Below are 15997 nucleotides of genomic sequence, written 5' to 3'. Positions count from 1 at the left end.
AGTATTTTGATATGGTATCTTATTTTAAATACTTGAAAAATTTTATATCCAATCTAGAAATACATGATTAGGATCATAATTACTTAAAGGTTGGTAATCATCAAAATCAATCATAGGGCCAATACATGATAATCTGGATTATTTGAGCTAGTCAACAATATTGATCCTTTAAGTTAAGAATTTATAATAGAAGATATGATTTGATACCCTTATAAAGAAAGTTCATCAATAATGGAAAGGATAATATTTTGATTTTAGATAATTTGGTATCACTATATGATTTTCACAAGTCAGTCTCTTCTTTATCATGTTAAAAAAAATTTTAGTGTCTTGAATCTTGGATGAGTAGACTATTGATTTTTAATCTTGGATTTAAATTTTTAGCGATAGATTTTTTTCTTCTAGAATTGAAACTTATACTTCTCTATTTGTTAGAAAAAATTTGAGATTGTTTATCAATCTTAAATTTTTATCCTCGAATGTTAATCTATTAAAAGTGTTGTAAAATTATTCATAATCTTGTGATAGATCAGTTAAATCATAAGCAGTTGATATTTTTGCCAAAAAACCTGATATTCTGATTTGAAAATAAGATATTGATTTCGATTACTAAAAATAATATTTTTGATTCTGATAAATATTTGTGGTATTGATCTTTCTTTTATGAGATGATTTAATGATGAAATTATACTGAAAATTAAAATATCGAAAAGTTTGAGGACAAGACTAGAACCGTAAATTTTCAACTTTTGAAAGCATAGATAAAAAAAAATATTTTTGATTCTCAACTGATTGGGATATCACTATGTGATTCATATTAGTATGTTCTTCTATCTTATGCTACATTAAAGTTTTAGCATTTTGCATCTAAAATTAATGGGTCATCGAATTTCCATCTTGAATAAAAAATATTTTGATATAGATCCTATCCCTCCTAAATACGAAGCTTTTACTCCTTCAATCAATATCATTTCTCTATTTGATTGAAGAGTTTGAGGTCATCTATTGATATTGAAGATTATTCTACAAGAGGTGAATTGAAAACATTTGCAATCTAATCTTATGATGGGTCGATTAATTAAGAGTAGCTAATGTTTTGATGGAGGAACTTGAAATCCTTATTTAGAATTAAGGTGTTGATTTTTTTCTTCCATATACAAGAGATGAATTTAATTTTTATCATTTATAAGAATAATCAAGTCATGAGATATTAAACTTTATACTTATAATAAGATCTAATAATGAAAACAAATTGATAAGTAGAATTCACAAAAACTTAAAAATGAGATCATGTTTTTAATACCCTAAAGTTCAAAAACCTTTAATAGAAAATTTTGGAGATAAATTTTTTTTCAGGGAAAAGAATGTAATACCCCAACCCAAATTAGATCCACTGCATGAATTTTAAAATAGTAGAGAAAGAGAACAAAAAAAAGGCATGGACATGTTGGGTGGGAAGGAACGGGACTCCTGTTGGGAGTCCTCTTCCGTGTGGTCTTCCGATGGAGATGGAAGATGAAGAGGAGTCGGACTCCTCCCTTTGGCCCTCTATAAAAGGAGGCCAAGCCTCCCTTTGAACCCCATAAGCTCCGGCCGCATCCCATCGTCAGAAAAGTCATCCTCGCTTTCTTCTTCTCTTGAAAAACTTCCATCATGCCTGCTAGAATCAAGGCCATAGATTGTCAGAAAAAGGGTAAGATTCCCTCTCTATCCTTCTCCTTATTTTTCTCAACCGTGGGTGTTGGGACTTCGGCTAGCAATCATCGGATGTTGTCAAAAGGGGGTGCGGATTGATTTTCCCTATTTTTACCTTGAATTTCATCGTATTTCTTGATTTTTTTGGTGGCAGCCATCGCTGCCGACCACCAATCGTTGGTCCCCCGCTTACGCTGCCATCGCCCCGACCGTTCCCAATTGTAGCCACTCAATCATGGCCTCCAATTTTGGGGAACGAATTGGGACCCCAAGGTCCCCTATTCTGTTTGAAAGAATGAAGGCAGAAAATAAAAAGAAAAAAAAAGAAAAAGAAGAAAAAGGAAAACAAGAGGAAAAAGGAAAAAAAGGTAAAGAAAAGAAAGAAAAAAGATTTTTCTCTCTTTCCTCTCTCCTCTTTTTCTCTCTCCAATTTTTTCTCTCCATTTTTTCTCTCTAAAATCTTCTAGATTGTTTATTTTTTTTTGTGGATTTCTCTCTCTCGAAGTTTATCTTTGAGATTGATCTAGTAAAGAACTTTATATTGATGAGTTTGACTGATTTTAATGAAAAGATTCTGATATATAGTTATCATCTAGCTTGATCAGATTTGCTACTGCTAGAGTTGATCATCCATAATTTTATTTTGAATCATCTATATACTGGTTTAATTATGACTTGATTAGATCATCTTAATCAAACCGATTGAGATGTCGGCCAGAGTTGTTGGATCAGCCATGTTTCACCTTATTCATTTCTCTCTCCTCTGATTTATGCTCTCCACTTGATTTATAAATTCAATGAAATATTTTCTGCCCTATCATTTTGAATTTGAGTTGATCTAGTAGATAAACTTTGAACTACCTACATCTTAATTAGATCTTGATCAGATAAAATTAGATGATTAAACCAATCTGAACTATTAGATGTGGATATCCATCGATCCTATCTTTTTTAGTTATTCATATCTTTTCTAATTATTGAAATTGATCCTGTATAGGATTGTATATGTCTGATAATGGGATACTACAATATGATTCATGAACTGAAGATTTTGGAAAGAAATTTTTAGAATTATGTGGATTTATTGAAATACGTATGAGATAAGTAATGCTTCATTTTTTTAGATTTATCAATAAATTATAATATATTTTTATAATATGAATTATAAAATAATGCATAAATTTGGTGAATAATATTTTATTATTAAAAATATTTTATTTTTAAATATTATGATGAAGTATAATTGAACGTATTAATTTTGTTATACGTTATATTGATTGATTTCGACATTAAATGATTATGTGTATTCCTATCGAATTAGAATAAGAAATATGAATTATGAAGAATTTTGATTCAAAAATGATATGAATTGACAATCTGACTATGTAAATGATTCCGCCAATGGGGACAAATATATTGGTAATAGATTTATTCTGAGGGTCTATATTGCCAGCAAGATCAATGACAAACCGCCAGTGAGATCAATAGTTTCGAAGGACTTTGTTGCCAGATGATTTGCAGCTTACTGTAAGATGATACACTGTGGTATGATCCTTTTATAGAAAAAAAATATGGTTATAGCTCATGGTTGATAAAAAGAACTTGAGAATAAAATTCTTAAGAGAGACTCAAATTTTTGAAAGAGAATTGAATTTGGTATGAATTATGTTGCATAATTGAAATTGATTTCGAATTGATGAACTCTATATGCTTATTTTTTATAAATAATTATTTACTTTATTACTTGATATAAAGTAGTTAAAGTGATTATTGCTTATTGGGCTGTCTAGCTCATTATCTCTTATTTTACTATTTTTAAGATCTTAAAAAACTAAGATGACACGGGATTATGTACAAGGAGGGTGATTAGAAGCAGAACCTCCATACTTTTATTTTAGATTGAAAGTCATATTGATCAATTTGATGTAAGACATATTGAATATTGTTAAATTATTGAGATATTAAAGTTAAAATTTAGATTGTTACGTTTTAGACTTAAATTATTTCATCATTGCTTTATGATAGCATGATAAGATACCTTACATACTTATAGAGAGAGTTTTTTATGAGTATGCAGCGATTGCCATGATCTCTGGCTCATAATCTCGAATTGAGGGTGTGACAGAAATCCTAATGAATTCATTTGCATCCAAAGAATAATAAAGAATATTTATAATTTTAGCATTCAATTGAACCATTCTCTTATCTAAGTCATCCCAATTCACTATGGTTTGGGTGTGACAATGCCATCCACCATAATTGTGGGTGTATATGGATCGTTGATTCTGATACTCCAAAGATTATAATCAAGTGTTTGAATGAATATAAGCATATATGCTTTTCAATAAGTATAATTTGTATCATTAAATAAAGATGATCTATTGGTGGATTACCCTTCGATAAAAAAAGCATCAATTTGAGATGCCATTTGATCTTTAACTTTTGATCATTAGACCTACTAGAGTTGAGCACCAAGCTCTGATAATACTTGTTACTTAGAGAGATAATCCAAGAGGAAGGTGAATTAGATTTTTTTTAAAATCTAAACTTGCTGTGCATAAATTTCAGAGTATGTGAAATATGATGAAATGATATAAAATAAGAAATGCTAAAATAAATAAATAACAAAGATGTAAGGCAAATAAAAGAGAAGCCACATATAAACACCTAAGATTTATAGTGGTTCGGTGCCAAATCCAGCACCTACATTCACTCCCCAAGCATCCCTTCCATTGTAATCTATACATATTACAGCAAAATTATTTTTTAGGCTCACAATAAACATAGTTAGTTTTTTGGATTCACCAACCAAAATCTATCCCTAAAGTCACTCCTAGGCTTTGTCAATCAAACACCATCTAATTACAAGCTTGGATTAGTTTTTCCTCAAGTTTCAATTCCAATTGAAACTTATTATAGCAAAAATGAGAGATACAAATGAAAACTCAATAAAACTTCCAATGGAGCAGATAAAAGTCAATAATTCTCTTTGGAGAATGAGTTGAGAAAGCTTTTGAATCAAAGCATAGAGAAACTCTTTGTATGCTTCAAAGATTTGATAGCTTTTAGCTCTTTTTGAATGTTTTTTGGTATACTTTTAGCTTTTCTCCTCTTTTTCTATCTCTTAGCACTTCTCTTTTATTTTTTTTATTTTAACCAAGTTTGAATGCCTTTAAATAATCTGAAAAAGATAAATTAGCTGTTTCTAACCATTGGGATCAAATGGAACATCCACATTCTGTCTGTCTATGTGAGTCAGCTCGTACTTAAGTAGGGATCGATTTTGTGCCTATATCACTTAAAAAATATGTGCTAGAGTCAACTCTTTTGAACTAGAGGTTGACTCTAAGTTTCTTTTTCTTGATTTTTCATGATGTGGCATTATCCAATTAATCTTTTTTCTTCCAAAACTTATCGATTAGTACAAGCTTTCTAAGAATGAATTTAACATTCCAAAAACATCTACGCAAGAATTTTATCAACTTATTAGTATCAAAATAAGTATTCAAATATTTTGTATTCATCACAATCAACCTCTAGGTTAACACTATTGTTACAAGAAGGAGCAACAAATCCCTTCTCTTTGAGATATATTACCATTCTTGAAATGTCTATATCTAATATTTATCATGCTATAATCATGAGGTATATTGATAAATAAAGCTACCTCTTCCAAATCTCTTAGTTAATTCAAATGTGTTTCAAAGCATCAACCGTGAATGGAGATAATGGCTAAATTCAGTGAAACATGAGGGTAAACAATTATTTGTACAAGCAGCATCGCAAGATTGTAACTAGAGCATGTTGGAGTTAGAAAAATATATATGGATGTGTTAGCTATCTCTTCTAATTTTAAGACATGAAATTAGAAAATATCCCTAGACGTATTGAATAGGTAACCTATGATGTTAATACTATCTGTACCTTTGCATTCTTAAAAATGGGCTTTTCATATATTATGCATATATATTGAAGCCATAACTTGTGATATTAATATCTCTCCCTTTGTGTTCTTAAAATGAACTTTTCATATATCTTGTATATATGGCAGAGTTGTAATTTCAAGTTTTAAAAATAAATCATATCTATACACACGGCAGATTAAATATCTAAATAGGTGATATACCATCTATCTCTTCATGGTTGTGAAAAGCTTTTCATGTGGCAAAGTTATAATTACAAGCTTTGGAAATAACTTCCCTATACACATGTAATAATATTTGGAAATAAATTGTGGTAGATTAAACTTGTACAAGTGAAACAGAGAGCAAGCGATGGATGAAAGATTAATTGCATGGGAAGTGGAGAAGCCTCAACTCTTGTATATCCTATACTAAAATCTATGTACACCCGGTAGATCACAAATCTTTGTATGTGGGAATAGAGAGCAAGCGGCGGATGGAAAATTAATTGCATGGGAAGGGGAGAGGCCTTGGCTTTGCTATATCCTGTACAGATGGTGAAGGGTGGGCCTTTACACATGGCAGATGGAGGCTTCCATTTTAATATATATATTTATACATTCATATATATATATACATCTACATATATATGTGTGTGTATGTATATGTGTGTCTATACATATACATATATATATATATATATATATATGTATGTATGTATGTATATATGTACGTACGTACGTATGTATGTATATACTTGCACATCATTAGTGGAAATGCATGGGGTACTTTTTTTATTTAGAAAATATAGTGTCTCTATAATATTATTTGTATTAATTATATTAAGAATAATATATTTTTATTAATTTATATAATATTAGAAATAATTTATTTACTGAAATAAAAATTATCCAAAAAATTATCTATTTATATTTAAGAATGGCTTGGCTTGGTTCCAAAACACATGCATCAACACAAACTTTAGTATTAATGTTTGGTAAGATGATGTTGATGGCCTCTAGTCTTAGATGGATTGGATTTCTTTATGACTGACATGGTTTGATCTTGTCTCCCCATAATCTCTTTCTAGTTGAGGAACCCATATTTGTTGGTCTTAGCTTGATCAATTCACTCAATTGATACCACTAGCTTTGCATTATGTGGACTTTTCTTCCTCAATTAATCCAGAACTAGTCAACTTTTCATCACAAATTAAAGCAGAGATAGTTGAAGATCCAATTGTAGATCCCTTTTGTGGAAGCAGAACCAACTCCATGGATAGCATATCCCTTTCTCTTTTTCAGTCGGATACAAAGATTACAAAGAAAAAAAAATGGCTTTGTCAGTCAATTGAGCTTCCATCGGACAATCAATAAGGTAAAAATCATCAAAACCCTGAACCACCCAATGTAAAGACGATTTCCAATGTTGATTATCTAATTATATATAGAAGGGACTCCACAGGCTTGTACTTTTGTATCCTTGGGAATTGAACTTGGAACTAATGACATGGAGTAGATAACATTTTTTTATTTGAATAGAGGAAAAAGATCCCTTTTGAAAGTATGCTTTCTTTTTTTCATTGCTCTCAGGGTGAATCCGTCTTATTGATACGTTACAGAAAAATTCCACTTGAATCATTTAATTCTCCTTTATCGAGAAAATAGAGATGTCTCCTGCGTTACTTGTAATATGTAGAAATATTGACATAATTTTATAGAGTCATTCAGTTTGAATGCTACATAAAAAATATAAGTTAGATGACAACATAGGGAGACCTACGATGTAAAAAATTATACTCAAGGGTGGAGCAAGTTTTTCTATTCTGATTCATGATTTCTCTCAGCTATATGGTTTATCGGGGGGGGGGGGGGGGAGGGGGGATCGAGCTTAAAAAAATAGTGAATGGTTTTATCAATACACAAATATATAACTCCCCAAGAATTTCAAACTTCAATAATTAAGGTGGTATCGTTGTCATTGATTTGGAAAAGAATCATAATTCAATAAAAAATATCAAAATTGGTATAACAATGATAGATAGTGATCATTATGGTAATGAGATAACATCCTTATAACAAGCATAACATGTATATAATGATTGTTGCATATGAATATACCTATGGTAAAAATTTTATCATACACATTGGTATAATATGCTTGGAATACCACATTCCAAATTGCATGGATAAATAATTTATGTAAAAAAAAATTACTTAGGATTTGATTTTTTTTTAGCAGGCCTTGCTGGTAATAGAAGCAAGGAATCCTTTATTTTTGAAAATGCTCACGATCCAAAAGTAGTTACGTCTCAATAAAGTCTATTTGCAGATAATGATGATGTGATTTGGTAAGTAAGAACACAAAAAGGAAAAGATGATGTTGCTTAACAAATATAATAGAAACTTTGAAGCATTTTTTCTATTATTAATTGTCGATTTTTTATGTTAATACATTACCTACAATTCGATTTTCCAGAATAGAAGCTTTTTATGTCCGCAAGAGCAGATATGGGACTCATCGCTACCCTATAAATAATAGGTCTCTTTGCAAATAATCTTAAAGAAAGTCTCTGATGGCATATTTTCATTTGAGTTCCCTCTTTACCAATAATCTCAGGAGAAGGAATTCTAATGGTAATTAAATAAATTATAATAATAATTAAATAATTTGGAATTAATGCTGTTATTGGTTGGTATTAAAAAAAAAAAAAAATCTCATGTTTCGGATATTTCCCACCAAAATCTGCTAAGTTAGTCGGACATTTCCCATGTTAAGGGGAAAGCCCTCAATTAGTGGCAGTCTCGTAAATCCACTGGCTTGCATTAAATTGCCTTTTGTGATCACTTCCTGTTATTCCTTGATGCCAGATGATTATTTTGTTCAAAGTTGGCACAAATGGAATACAATCTCAAAAACTTAATTATTTTAGTACGGTGCTTGACATGGTTCCACTTCTCTCCCTCCCATCTTCTCCTTCTCAAAAACCATGAGTGGTAACAATCTCTTAAATGCTATAATAACTTTTGCTTAATTATGCAATTGAGAGACTTTCGGATTTATCAAAATAAAAAAACAAAAACAAAAACCACACACACACGTGGGGACGGCGTAGAAATATGTTAGCCCAGTAGCTTTGAGCAGCTAGAAAGAAATATGTTAGACCCAAATGCTGCATCCCGGAAAGATTAGACTGAACGCAAATCTAACGGGAGATACTTCAAAAGATCTGTGTGCTAATCTTTGTTGCATGCCATTCGAGAAGATGCATAAAATGAATCAGAGTGCAGCAGATATCTTTATTGCATGTTCATACAAGCAGATACACGAATGCAATTTGGGAATAATTGAGCAATATCTGAGCCAAGAAGTTTGGGACCAACAACAGCTTAACCATGAGTAAAGAAGTTGGCAGGATCCAATCACGTATATCTCCACCAAATGAATCACGTTCTATTTTTGGCTGGCGTGCATGTGGCTGGAGGCAAACTGGCGGATATTATGCCAAATTTATGAGAGACGGGGACGGATTGGAAGGAGGGAAGCTTCCGCAGACCTTCCTCCATCGCTATGAAGACGTCGAAGCACTCATTGTCATATAAACGTTTAGGACAACTGCAATTTGGTTGCTGCTGTTCTTGTCTAATTCTTTTAGGAAGATTCCAGGAAATTTCTCCTCAATTGCATCTGCCGTAGGGAGAGCATACGTCCAAGTGTCCGCCTACGTCTTCCACCTCTCCATTAATTGTATTTTTTTGTTTTGGACTATTTTAATGTAAATTACTTGGTCCCTGTAAAAATTCTTAATTTACATTCATTTTTTATGGACATTGTTTGTGACCGCATTTTATGGCGAGTACATTGCGTACCCCAACGTACATTGCATGGATATGAATTAGCAAATTCTATATCCTACCAAGTCTATTCCTTATTCGAATAAAAATTAGTTAATTAAGAAATGGTAGAAAAATCCCTTTAATCACAGAACTGGAAATTAATTAATAAATACCTGGTCTGTATCCTACCAAATTTATCCATGCATAATCAAAGTTAATGAAGAGATGTTAGAAGACATGCTTCTGATTTCACAATCTTTTACAAATACTAATATGACACATAGATTATAAATACTGATGCAAATATAGAGGCTGGTCAAATCTCCTTCGGATAGAGATGAAAATGATATGAATATTATCCGTCCATATCTATTTTTATATTCTGATTAATTCAAATATAGAAAAATTTGATGATCTCACTGATATTCATATTCGTATTCGATAAAAAAAAAAAATGGATATGAATAGATAATTATTCAATCCATATTCCAATATCTGAATCCATATATAACTCCATATAATTTTATATAATATTTAAAAATATATTATTAATTTAATTTATCATCTATTTAGTAATACCGATTCAATCTATAATCATAAAATTTAATTATCTAAGTTATATCTATTATTATATTTATATTTTAGTATCTATTTAAAGTAAATATGAATATAAATTTTTATATTTAGATAATATTTATTTTCGTATTTATATTTTTTAGATAAAATAAATATGAATTTGGGTACGCTGTCAATGGAACGTAGCCTTTTTTTTTATATTTGTTATGGCGCATTCCAGGAAAAAAATTATTAGAACGCAATGATTGCATGAATCAGGCATGCATGGCGTGCCGGTAGCCAACTGTCACAGGGCTTGCCATATCGGAAACCAGGCGAAGCTTCTTGGAAGGTTCTTTCTCCGACCCCGTTCTACCTACCATAACTGCCAAGGCCACGGTGCGTGACCCCAACATCTACCCCACTGCTCGAGTGGCGTGGCGATCTTCTCTCCTGTGACACCAAAGTTGAATTCCCCCTAGGAGAGTCACGTTTTATTGTGGGATTTCTGAGTGTCTGTAAGATTTCCCCTTCCTATAAACGTCATGGGGGCGAGAGATATATACTAGTGGGGAGGCGCAGTGGCAGGAGTACGGAGTACGGCAAGGTGAGGCAGGTGTGAAGAAGTTGCGGAGACTGGGTGGGTAAACTGCCCGGTATTTCGTATTCATCCTCTCTAAAGGAGGGGGAGGAAAGCGGCGACCATGGCTTCTTCGACGGCCTATGAGGCGGCGAGGAGCATCGAGGGAGGCGACTTCAAGAGCGGGCTGCTGCGCCACGGCCACGGTCACGGCCACGGGCGCACCGCGCACAACATGTCGTCGTCGTCGCTGCGGAAGAAGTCGGATATGACGCTGGTGTCCAGGGTGCCCTGGGGTAACTTGCGCAGCCTCCTCGCCAACCTGCAGGAGATCTTCCTGGGGACCAAGCTCTTCATCCTCTTCCCTGCCGTTCCTCTCGCCATCGCCGCCCATTACTTCCACTTCAGTCGCGTATGCCCTCGCTCTCTCTCTCTCTCTCCTCCTCCTCTTGGATGTTATTTCGCTGATCCAATTATGGAACAGGCTTGGGTGTTCGCGCTGAGTTTGTTGGGACTGACTCCGCTGGCCGAGCGCGTGAGCTTCCTAACCGAGTAAGTTTGTCTCTCTCGTTCTCTGCCACTAATGCTTGTTCTTGGATTCATCTGTCTGTCCGTGGAGAACACGCCACACAATGGAAAACAAGTCGAGGAGAAATCTCCATCTGTGCCAATTTCTGACCCAGTCGAAGGTTAAAATAGTAAATGTGATAAATAGGAATCGTAATAGTGGCTGTATTGGAACCTATTATTCTGCTATCACAGTCATTTTTTGAAATTAATACTGTTTTCTGAATGAAACATAATATTGTTAAAATTATTTTTTTTAGCTGAAAGAAATATACTTTATTTGAAAAGAAATGTTTTTTGTTTTACTAATATAGATCATTTTTTTCATTATACTGATAAACAATAGCTTGTCTATTAGTCATTGTCTTGTTCTTCGTGTGGGGGTCGATTGCAGTCAAACTGCATTGCTATTTATACTGTTGCATATATGGCAACTCATTTACATTGCGATTTTGTGCACTTTATTTGCGCTGCTGCATAGTTTGGCTCTGTGAGCACTATGGCCGAGTTAAGAAGGTTATTAATTTGTCGCACCAAGGAAGGGTTCACTTGTTGCTGAGCTAGCCGATTTCTATAAAGCGATGATCTTTGGACACTTAGATGCACATCCTTTTCTTTCTTATTTCACTGTGTCTTTCAGCTATAGCGTATCATCTCATCGACTGACTTGTTTTCTCCCCTTACCTGGATTCGATTCTGCAGGCAAATTGCGTACTATACTGGCCCCACTGGTGTGTACACTCTCTCCATCCCTTGACATTACGTCCATGTTTGCCTGGATTGCTTGTAATATATCTTGAAGCATGCGAATCGATCTCTATATACTAAAAACTATGTAATGCAACTGCAGTGGGTGGTCTCTTGAATGCCACATGTGGGAATGCCACAGAGTTGATCATAGCTTTGTTTGCATTGTATGAGGGGAAGATCGAGGTGGTTAAGTTATCCCTGCTGGGTTCTATCCTCTCCAACCTGCTGCTTGTCCTTGGCACCTCTCTCCTCTGCGGTGGCATCGCCAACCTTCGCAAAGAGCAGTTGTATGATCGAGTAAGTTATGGAATTAAATGAGGTTTTGTTGCACTTTTTTTTTGATGAAGTGGGTTTTGTTGCACTTAATTCTGATCTGTATAGCCTACTTTATTTTTTCTGATTCTGCTGCCACCATTAATTGGTTGCATTGTCTTCTGTAGAAGCAAGCTGATGCGAACTCAGGCCTTTTGATATTGGCTGCTTTGTGCCACTTGCTACCGTTGGGGTTCAGGTATGCCATAAAATCTGGTGAGCGTGCAGTGACCAAGGTTCCAATACTGGACTTGTCGAGAGCATGCAGCTTTGTCATGCTATTTGCCTATATTGCGTTCCTGTTCTTTCAGCTGAAGACTCATCGCCAACTCTTTGAAGCGCAGGAGGTGAGCTACTTGTGCCAACCCCTATGCTTGCCATGGTTGATCGCCATACGAGGCACCCATGCCCAAAGTCCCTAAACAACACTAACAGAATTGCACCATGTTTGTTAATGCTAACTAATAGAAGCAAATTATCACATCGATTTATGTTAAGTTCTTTCATGTTGTTGGCAGGACGATGATGCAACCGCTGAAGAAGAGGCGGTCATGGGGTTCCCAAGTGCCCTGGCTTGGTTGGTGGGCATGACGATTGTGATAGCAATACTATCTGAGTATATTGTTGGCACAATTGAGGTAAAGTTCGCCACTCAATGTTCCCAAACATCATCTCCCTCTCTCTGTGCGTGCGCGCGCGCACCCGTGCTTGCATGTTTGTATATATGCGTGGATGGGTGTGGTTGTGTCTGAAGATCGTTTATGGTTACATATTTTTAATGAAATATAAAAATGAGAGAAGGAACGATTTGACTATTCTAGAAAAATGCTCAAGTCGTGTGCAAGCTTATTCAATGCACAATGTTCATTGAAATATAAAGTGTAGGTTCTCAGAAGAGGTAGACAGCATTTTAGATAATTTAATCTCGAAACTTTAAGATTTGGTAGTGGAGTAATATAAGGATGCAATTTAGTAATTCAAGTATAAGAGCTGTACAAATGTAAAATTACATAGATTCTTGAGCGATCATGCATTCTCTAGAAATCGATTTTCCTACGAACTTGCATACAGTTTGCAAATTGCAGATCATGAGGATCTCTATCTCCAGAAATCTTTAGAACGATTATAATGAAAGTTAACATAACCTATATATCATGTAGTTTTAGAGGACATGACAAGAACTGTAACTTCGCTTTGCATTGTGAGTCGGAAGGACTTGATAGATGCGGTAGCCAATTTATTGGATTTACTGTAGAAGATGGAGTTGGATTGTTTATTAGTTATCTTCCTTGCTAGTTTGCATGTAAGCCAGGTATGCAACACGTCAGAGAAAAATTTCCCATTGATTTATCTTTTAAGGATGCAAAGAATTTGCAATGCAAAACATTCTTTGTGGTAGATGGTCTTTCAAAAGGTCGTTTAATACTTGTACTGAGTATATTGTTGCTAATTGAAGAAATAAATGGCTACGTTGCAGTGGGTTTTTCGTAGATGTGAAGTCGACAGAAACATGCATGTACATTTATATAGTATATCCTTGTTTTTTATTTTTCTGATGGGTATGCATATGAAGTCTTCTTTCCTTTTTCTTTTGATTCTAATTTCACACTTTTCATCTCTCCCAGTTTTTTCTCCTACTGTAATGTAGCTTCAACTCATACTGTTCCGGATATAAGATTTTTTATGATCAAATACAGAATATCAATACAGTCAGCTCTGTCATGCTTGATGGATTGTTGCATTCTTCTTCAAATGACTAGTGAGATAACCATGGCATTTCATTTCCTCATCTAGGATGCTTCAGAATCTTGGGGCATATCTGTAAGCTTCATAAGCATTATCTTGCTACCCATTGTCGGAAATGCTGCTGAGCACGCGGGTGCCATCATATTTGCTTTTAAGAACAAGTTGGTCAGTAATTACCAAGTGCTTATACTCCTACGTGATTTTATAGAGGCAAAACTAAATGCTCATATACACATACGGATTTGTTGCAGGATATCACACTAGGAGTTTCCTTAGGATCAGCGACTCAGGTCGCCATGTTTGTGGTGAGATTCTAAGAAGCTTGCAAAGTACAACCTACTTTCCCTCAGTTGATCAAGGAAGATTCTATAATAATTTTTTTGACATGATTTAGGTTCCACTAAGTGTGCTTGTGGCATGGATTATGGGAGTTGATATGGATCTTGATTTCAAACTATTAGAGACAGGCTCTTTGATCATGTCAGTATTGTTGACAGCCTTCACCCTTCAGGTAATTTGATCATTCATCAAATTTCTAGTTAAAGAAGATTGTTTCTCTTTAAATTGCGGACTTTTATGTATCAAGCTCCTATCAAAAATGTATATCAGAATAATATCAGATTGTAACTAACCTAAATTTGGACTAGTTTTTTCTGCTAAAGTAGATTGTGGATGAATTGTCTGCATAAATATTTATTTATTGCCTTATTTTCACTGGCTCTAATTCTTCTTATTCTTGTCGCCTTAATATGTGTATATTGGTATTCACAACATGGGTGATTTACATGTGTTTTGCAGGATGGGACTTCGCATTACTTGAAAGGAGTTGTTCTCCTACTCTCTTATTTTGTCATTGGTGCATGTTTCTTTGTCCTCAAAACACCACCAAGTACGTGTTGATCAAAGGATTGTTGCACTTCCAAGTATTGCTTTATCCAACTCCATTAGTTCTAAGACATTTCCTCTGCTTATTTTGAATCATCAGATCAAACAAATGGCATCAACTCGGGTTTACTGACGACAACATCAGGTGTCGTGGCCGCTTAGCATCAGGTAAGTTTCACTTCCACATGCAGGTCATGCATGTACTCATAGGATGCATATGTGGAGACATCTGGATATATTTGCACATCCTAAGAAAACATTATCGCTAATATAGTATGAATTACAGGTTTATGAAGAAGCATTCTGATATTGTTCATTATGCCCACTGTGAACTTGCAGACGATGTTGTTAATTAGACCAAGAAACATGTACTTGGACAAGAATTATCAACTTGGAGAACCATTTTTCAACCCAATTCATCTTGCTGCCCTGTCATTTCACTTGAAGGGAACTTTTACAGTGAATCGGAGCTTGGGAAATTTCCAAAGGTCAAGACCAGCTACAAGGCTGATCTCAATTTGTCCATGAATGCTTTTCAAAGAACAGGAAATTTTAAAGAGGATTCTGGATTTCTTTTTTCTTTTTAAAAATTTTCTGTGTTCTGTAAAGTGGTTTCAATTTGCATTTTAGGTGATGCAGAGATTGCATTCGTCTGTCTCTACCGCTTGTTTTTCCTTTCAATTAATTTAATAAATGAAAAGGGTTGGATCACTTCTCTAAAATATTTAGAAAAGAGAGGGTTACCCTCCACATTCCCTCACCAACAACTTTACCAACTTGACCAGTTGGTGCTAAATAGATTATTGCAATTCACAGGGCCAATGTGATATGGGGGGTTGTATAAATTACCAATTCCATTAGAGTTGTGACATGTACCAGCGCTTCGTTTCTTATCTCTAGGTTGGACTAATAGCAGTTTTCTTTCACGCAACAAAAAACCTTTACCATTTCCAACTCAAATGTCGTGTATCTCAAAGCTTGTCTCTGTTAGAAAACAGAGGCGTAAACTTCACAAAAGACCAGAGAACAGAGAAGGTTTTTTACTGAATTGAAACTCTACTATTTTCAGCTTACACAGTTTCACACCAACTGGTGTTTAAATAGACTGAAAACAGAACTATGACTAACAACTAAAGACACGTTGAAACAAACTCAACTAGCAGATAATA

The 15997-nt window shown here is 34.4% G+C and overlaps 1 protein-coding gene across 2 annotated transcripts; it reads left to right on the top strand.

The window, feature by feature from the left end:
* Window positions 1–10409: 10409 nt before the first annotated feature.
* On the top strand, window positions 10410–15539 carry LOC105032563 (vacuolar cation/proton exchanger 1a). Of its 2 annotated transcripts, none has more exons than XM_010907029.4 (12): window positions 10410–10980; window positions 11053–11120; window positions 11838–11866; window positions 11986–12182; window positions 12326–12544; window positions 12716–12835; window positions 13992–14108; window positions 14195–14248; window positions 14338–14454; window positions 14742–14832; window positions 14929–14996; window positions 15168–15539. In XM_010907029.4, exons 1-11 carry the CDS (start codon window positions 10693–10695, stop codon window positions 14988–14990), a joined length of 1362 nt encoding a protein of 453 aa, XP_010905331.1. In that variant the 5' UTR covers window positions 10410–10692; the 3' UTR covers window positions 14991–14996; window positions 15168–15539. The 2 variants fall into 2 exon arrangements, with proteins under 2 accessions (XP_010905331.1, XP_010905332.1); XM_010907030.4 differs by having other exon boundaries at window positions 15115–15539.
* The last annotated feature ends 458 nt before the right edge of the window (window positions 15540–15997 follow it).

The sequence above is a fragment of the Elaeis guineensis genome, chromosome 1 (assembly GCF_000442705.2).
Source record: "Elaeis guineensis isolate ETL-2024a chromosome 1, EG11, whole genome shotgun sequence".
Classification (NCBI taxonomy): Eukaryota; Viridiplantae; Streptophyta; class Magnoliopsida; order Arecales; family Arecaceae; genus Elaeis; species Elaeis guineensis.
Note: the sequence above shows the minus strand (reverse complement) of the source record. Positions and strands in the feature narration are given on the sequence as shown.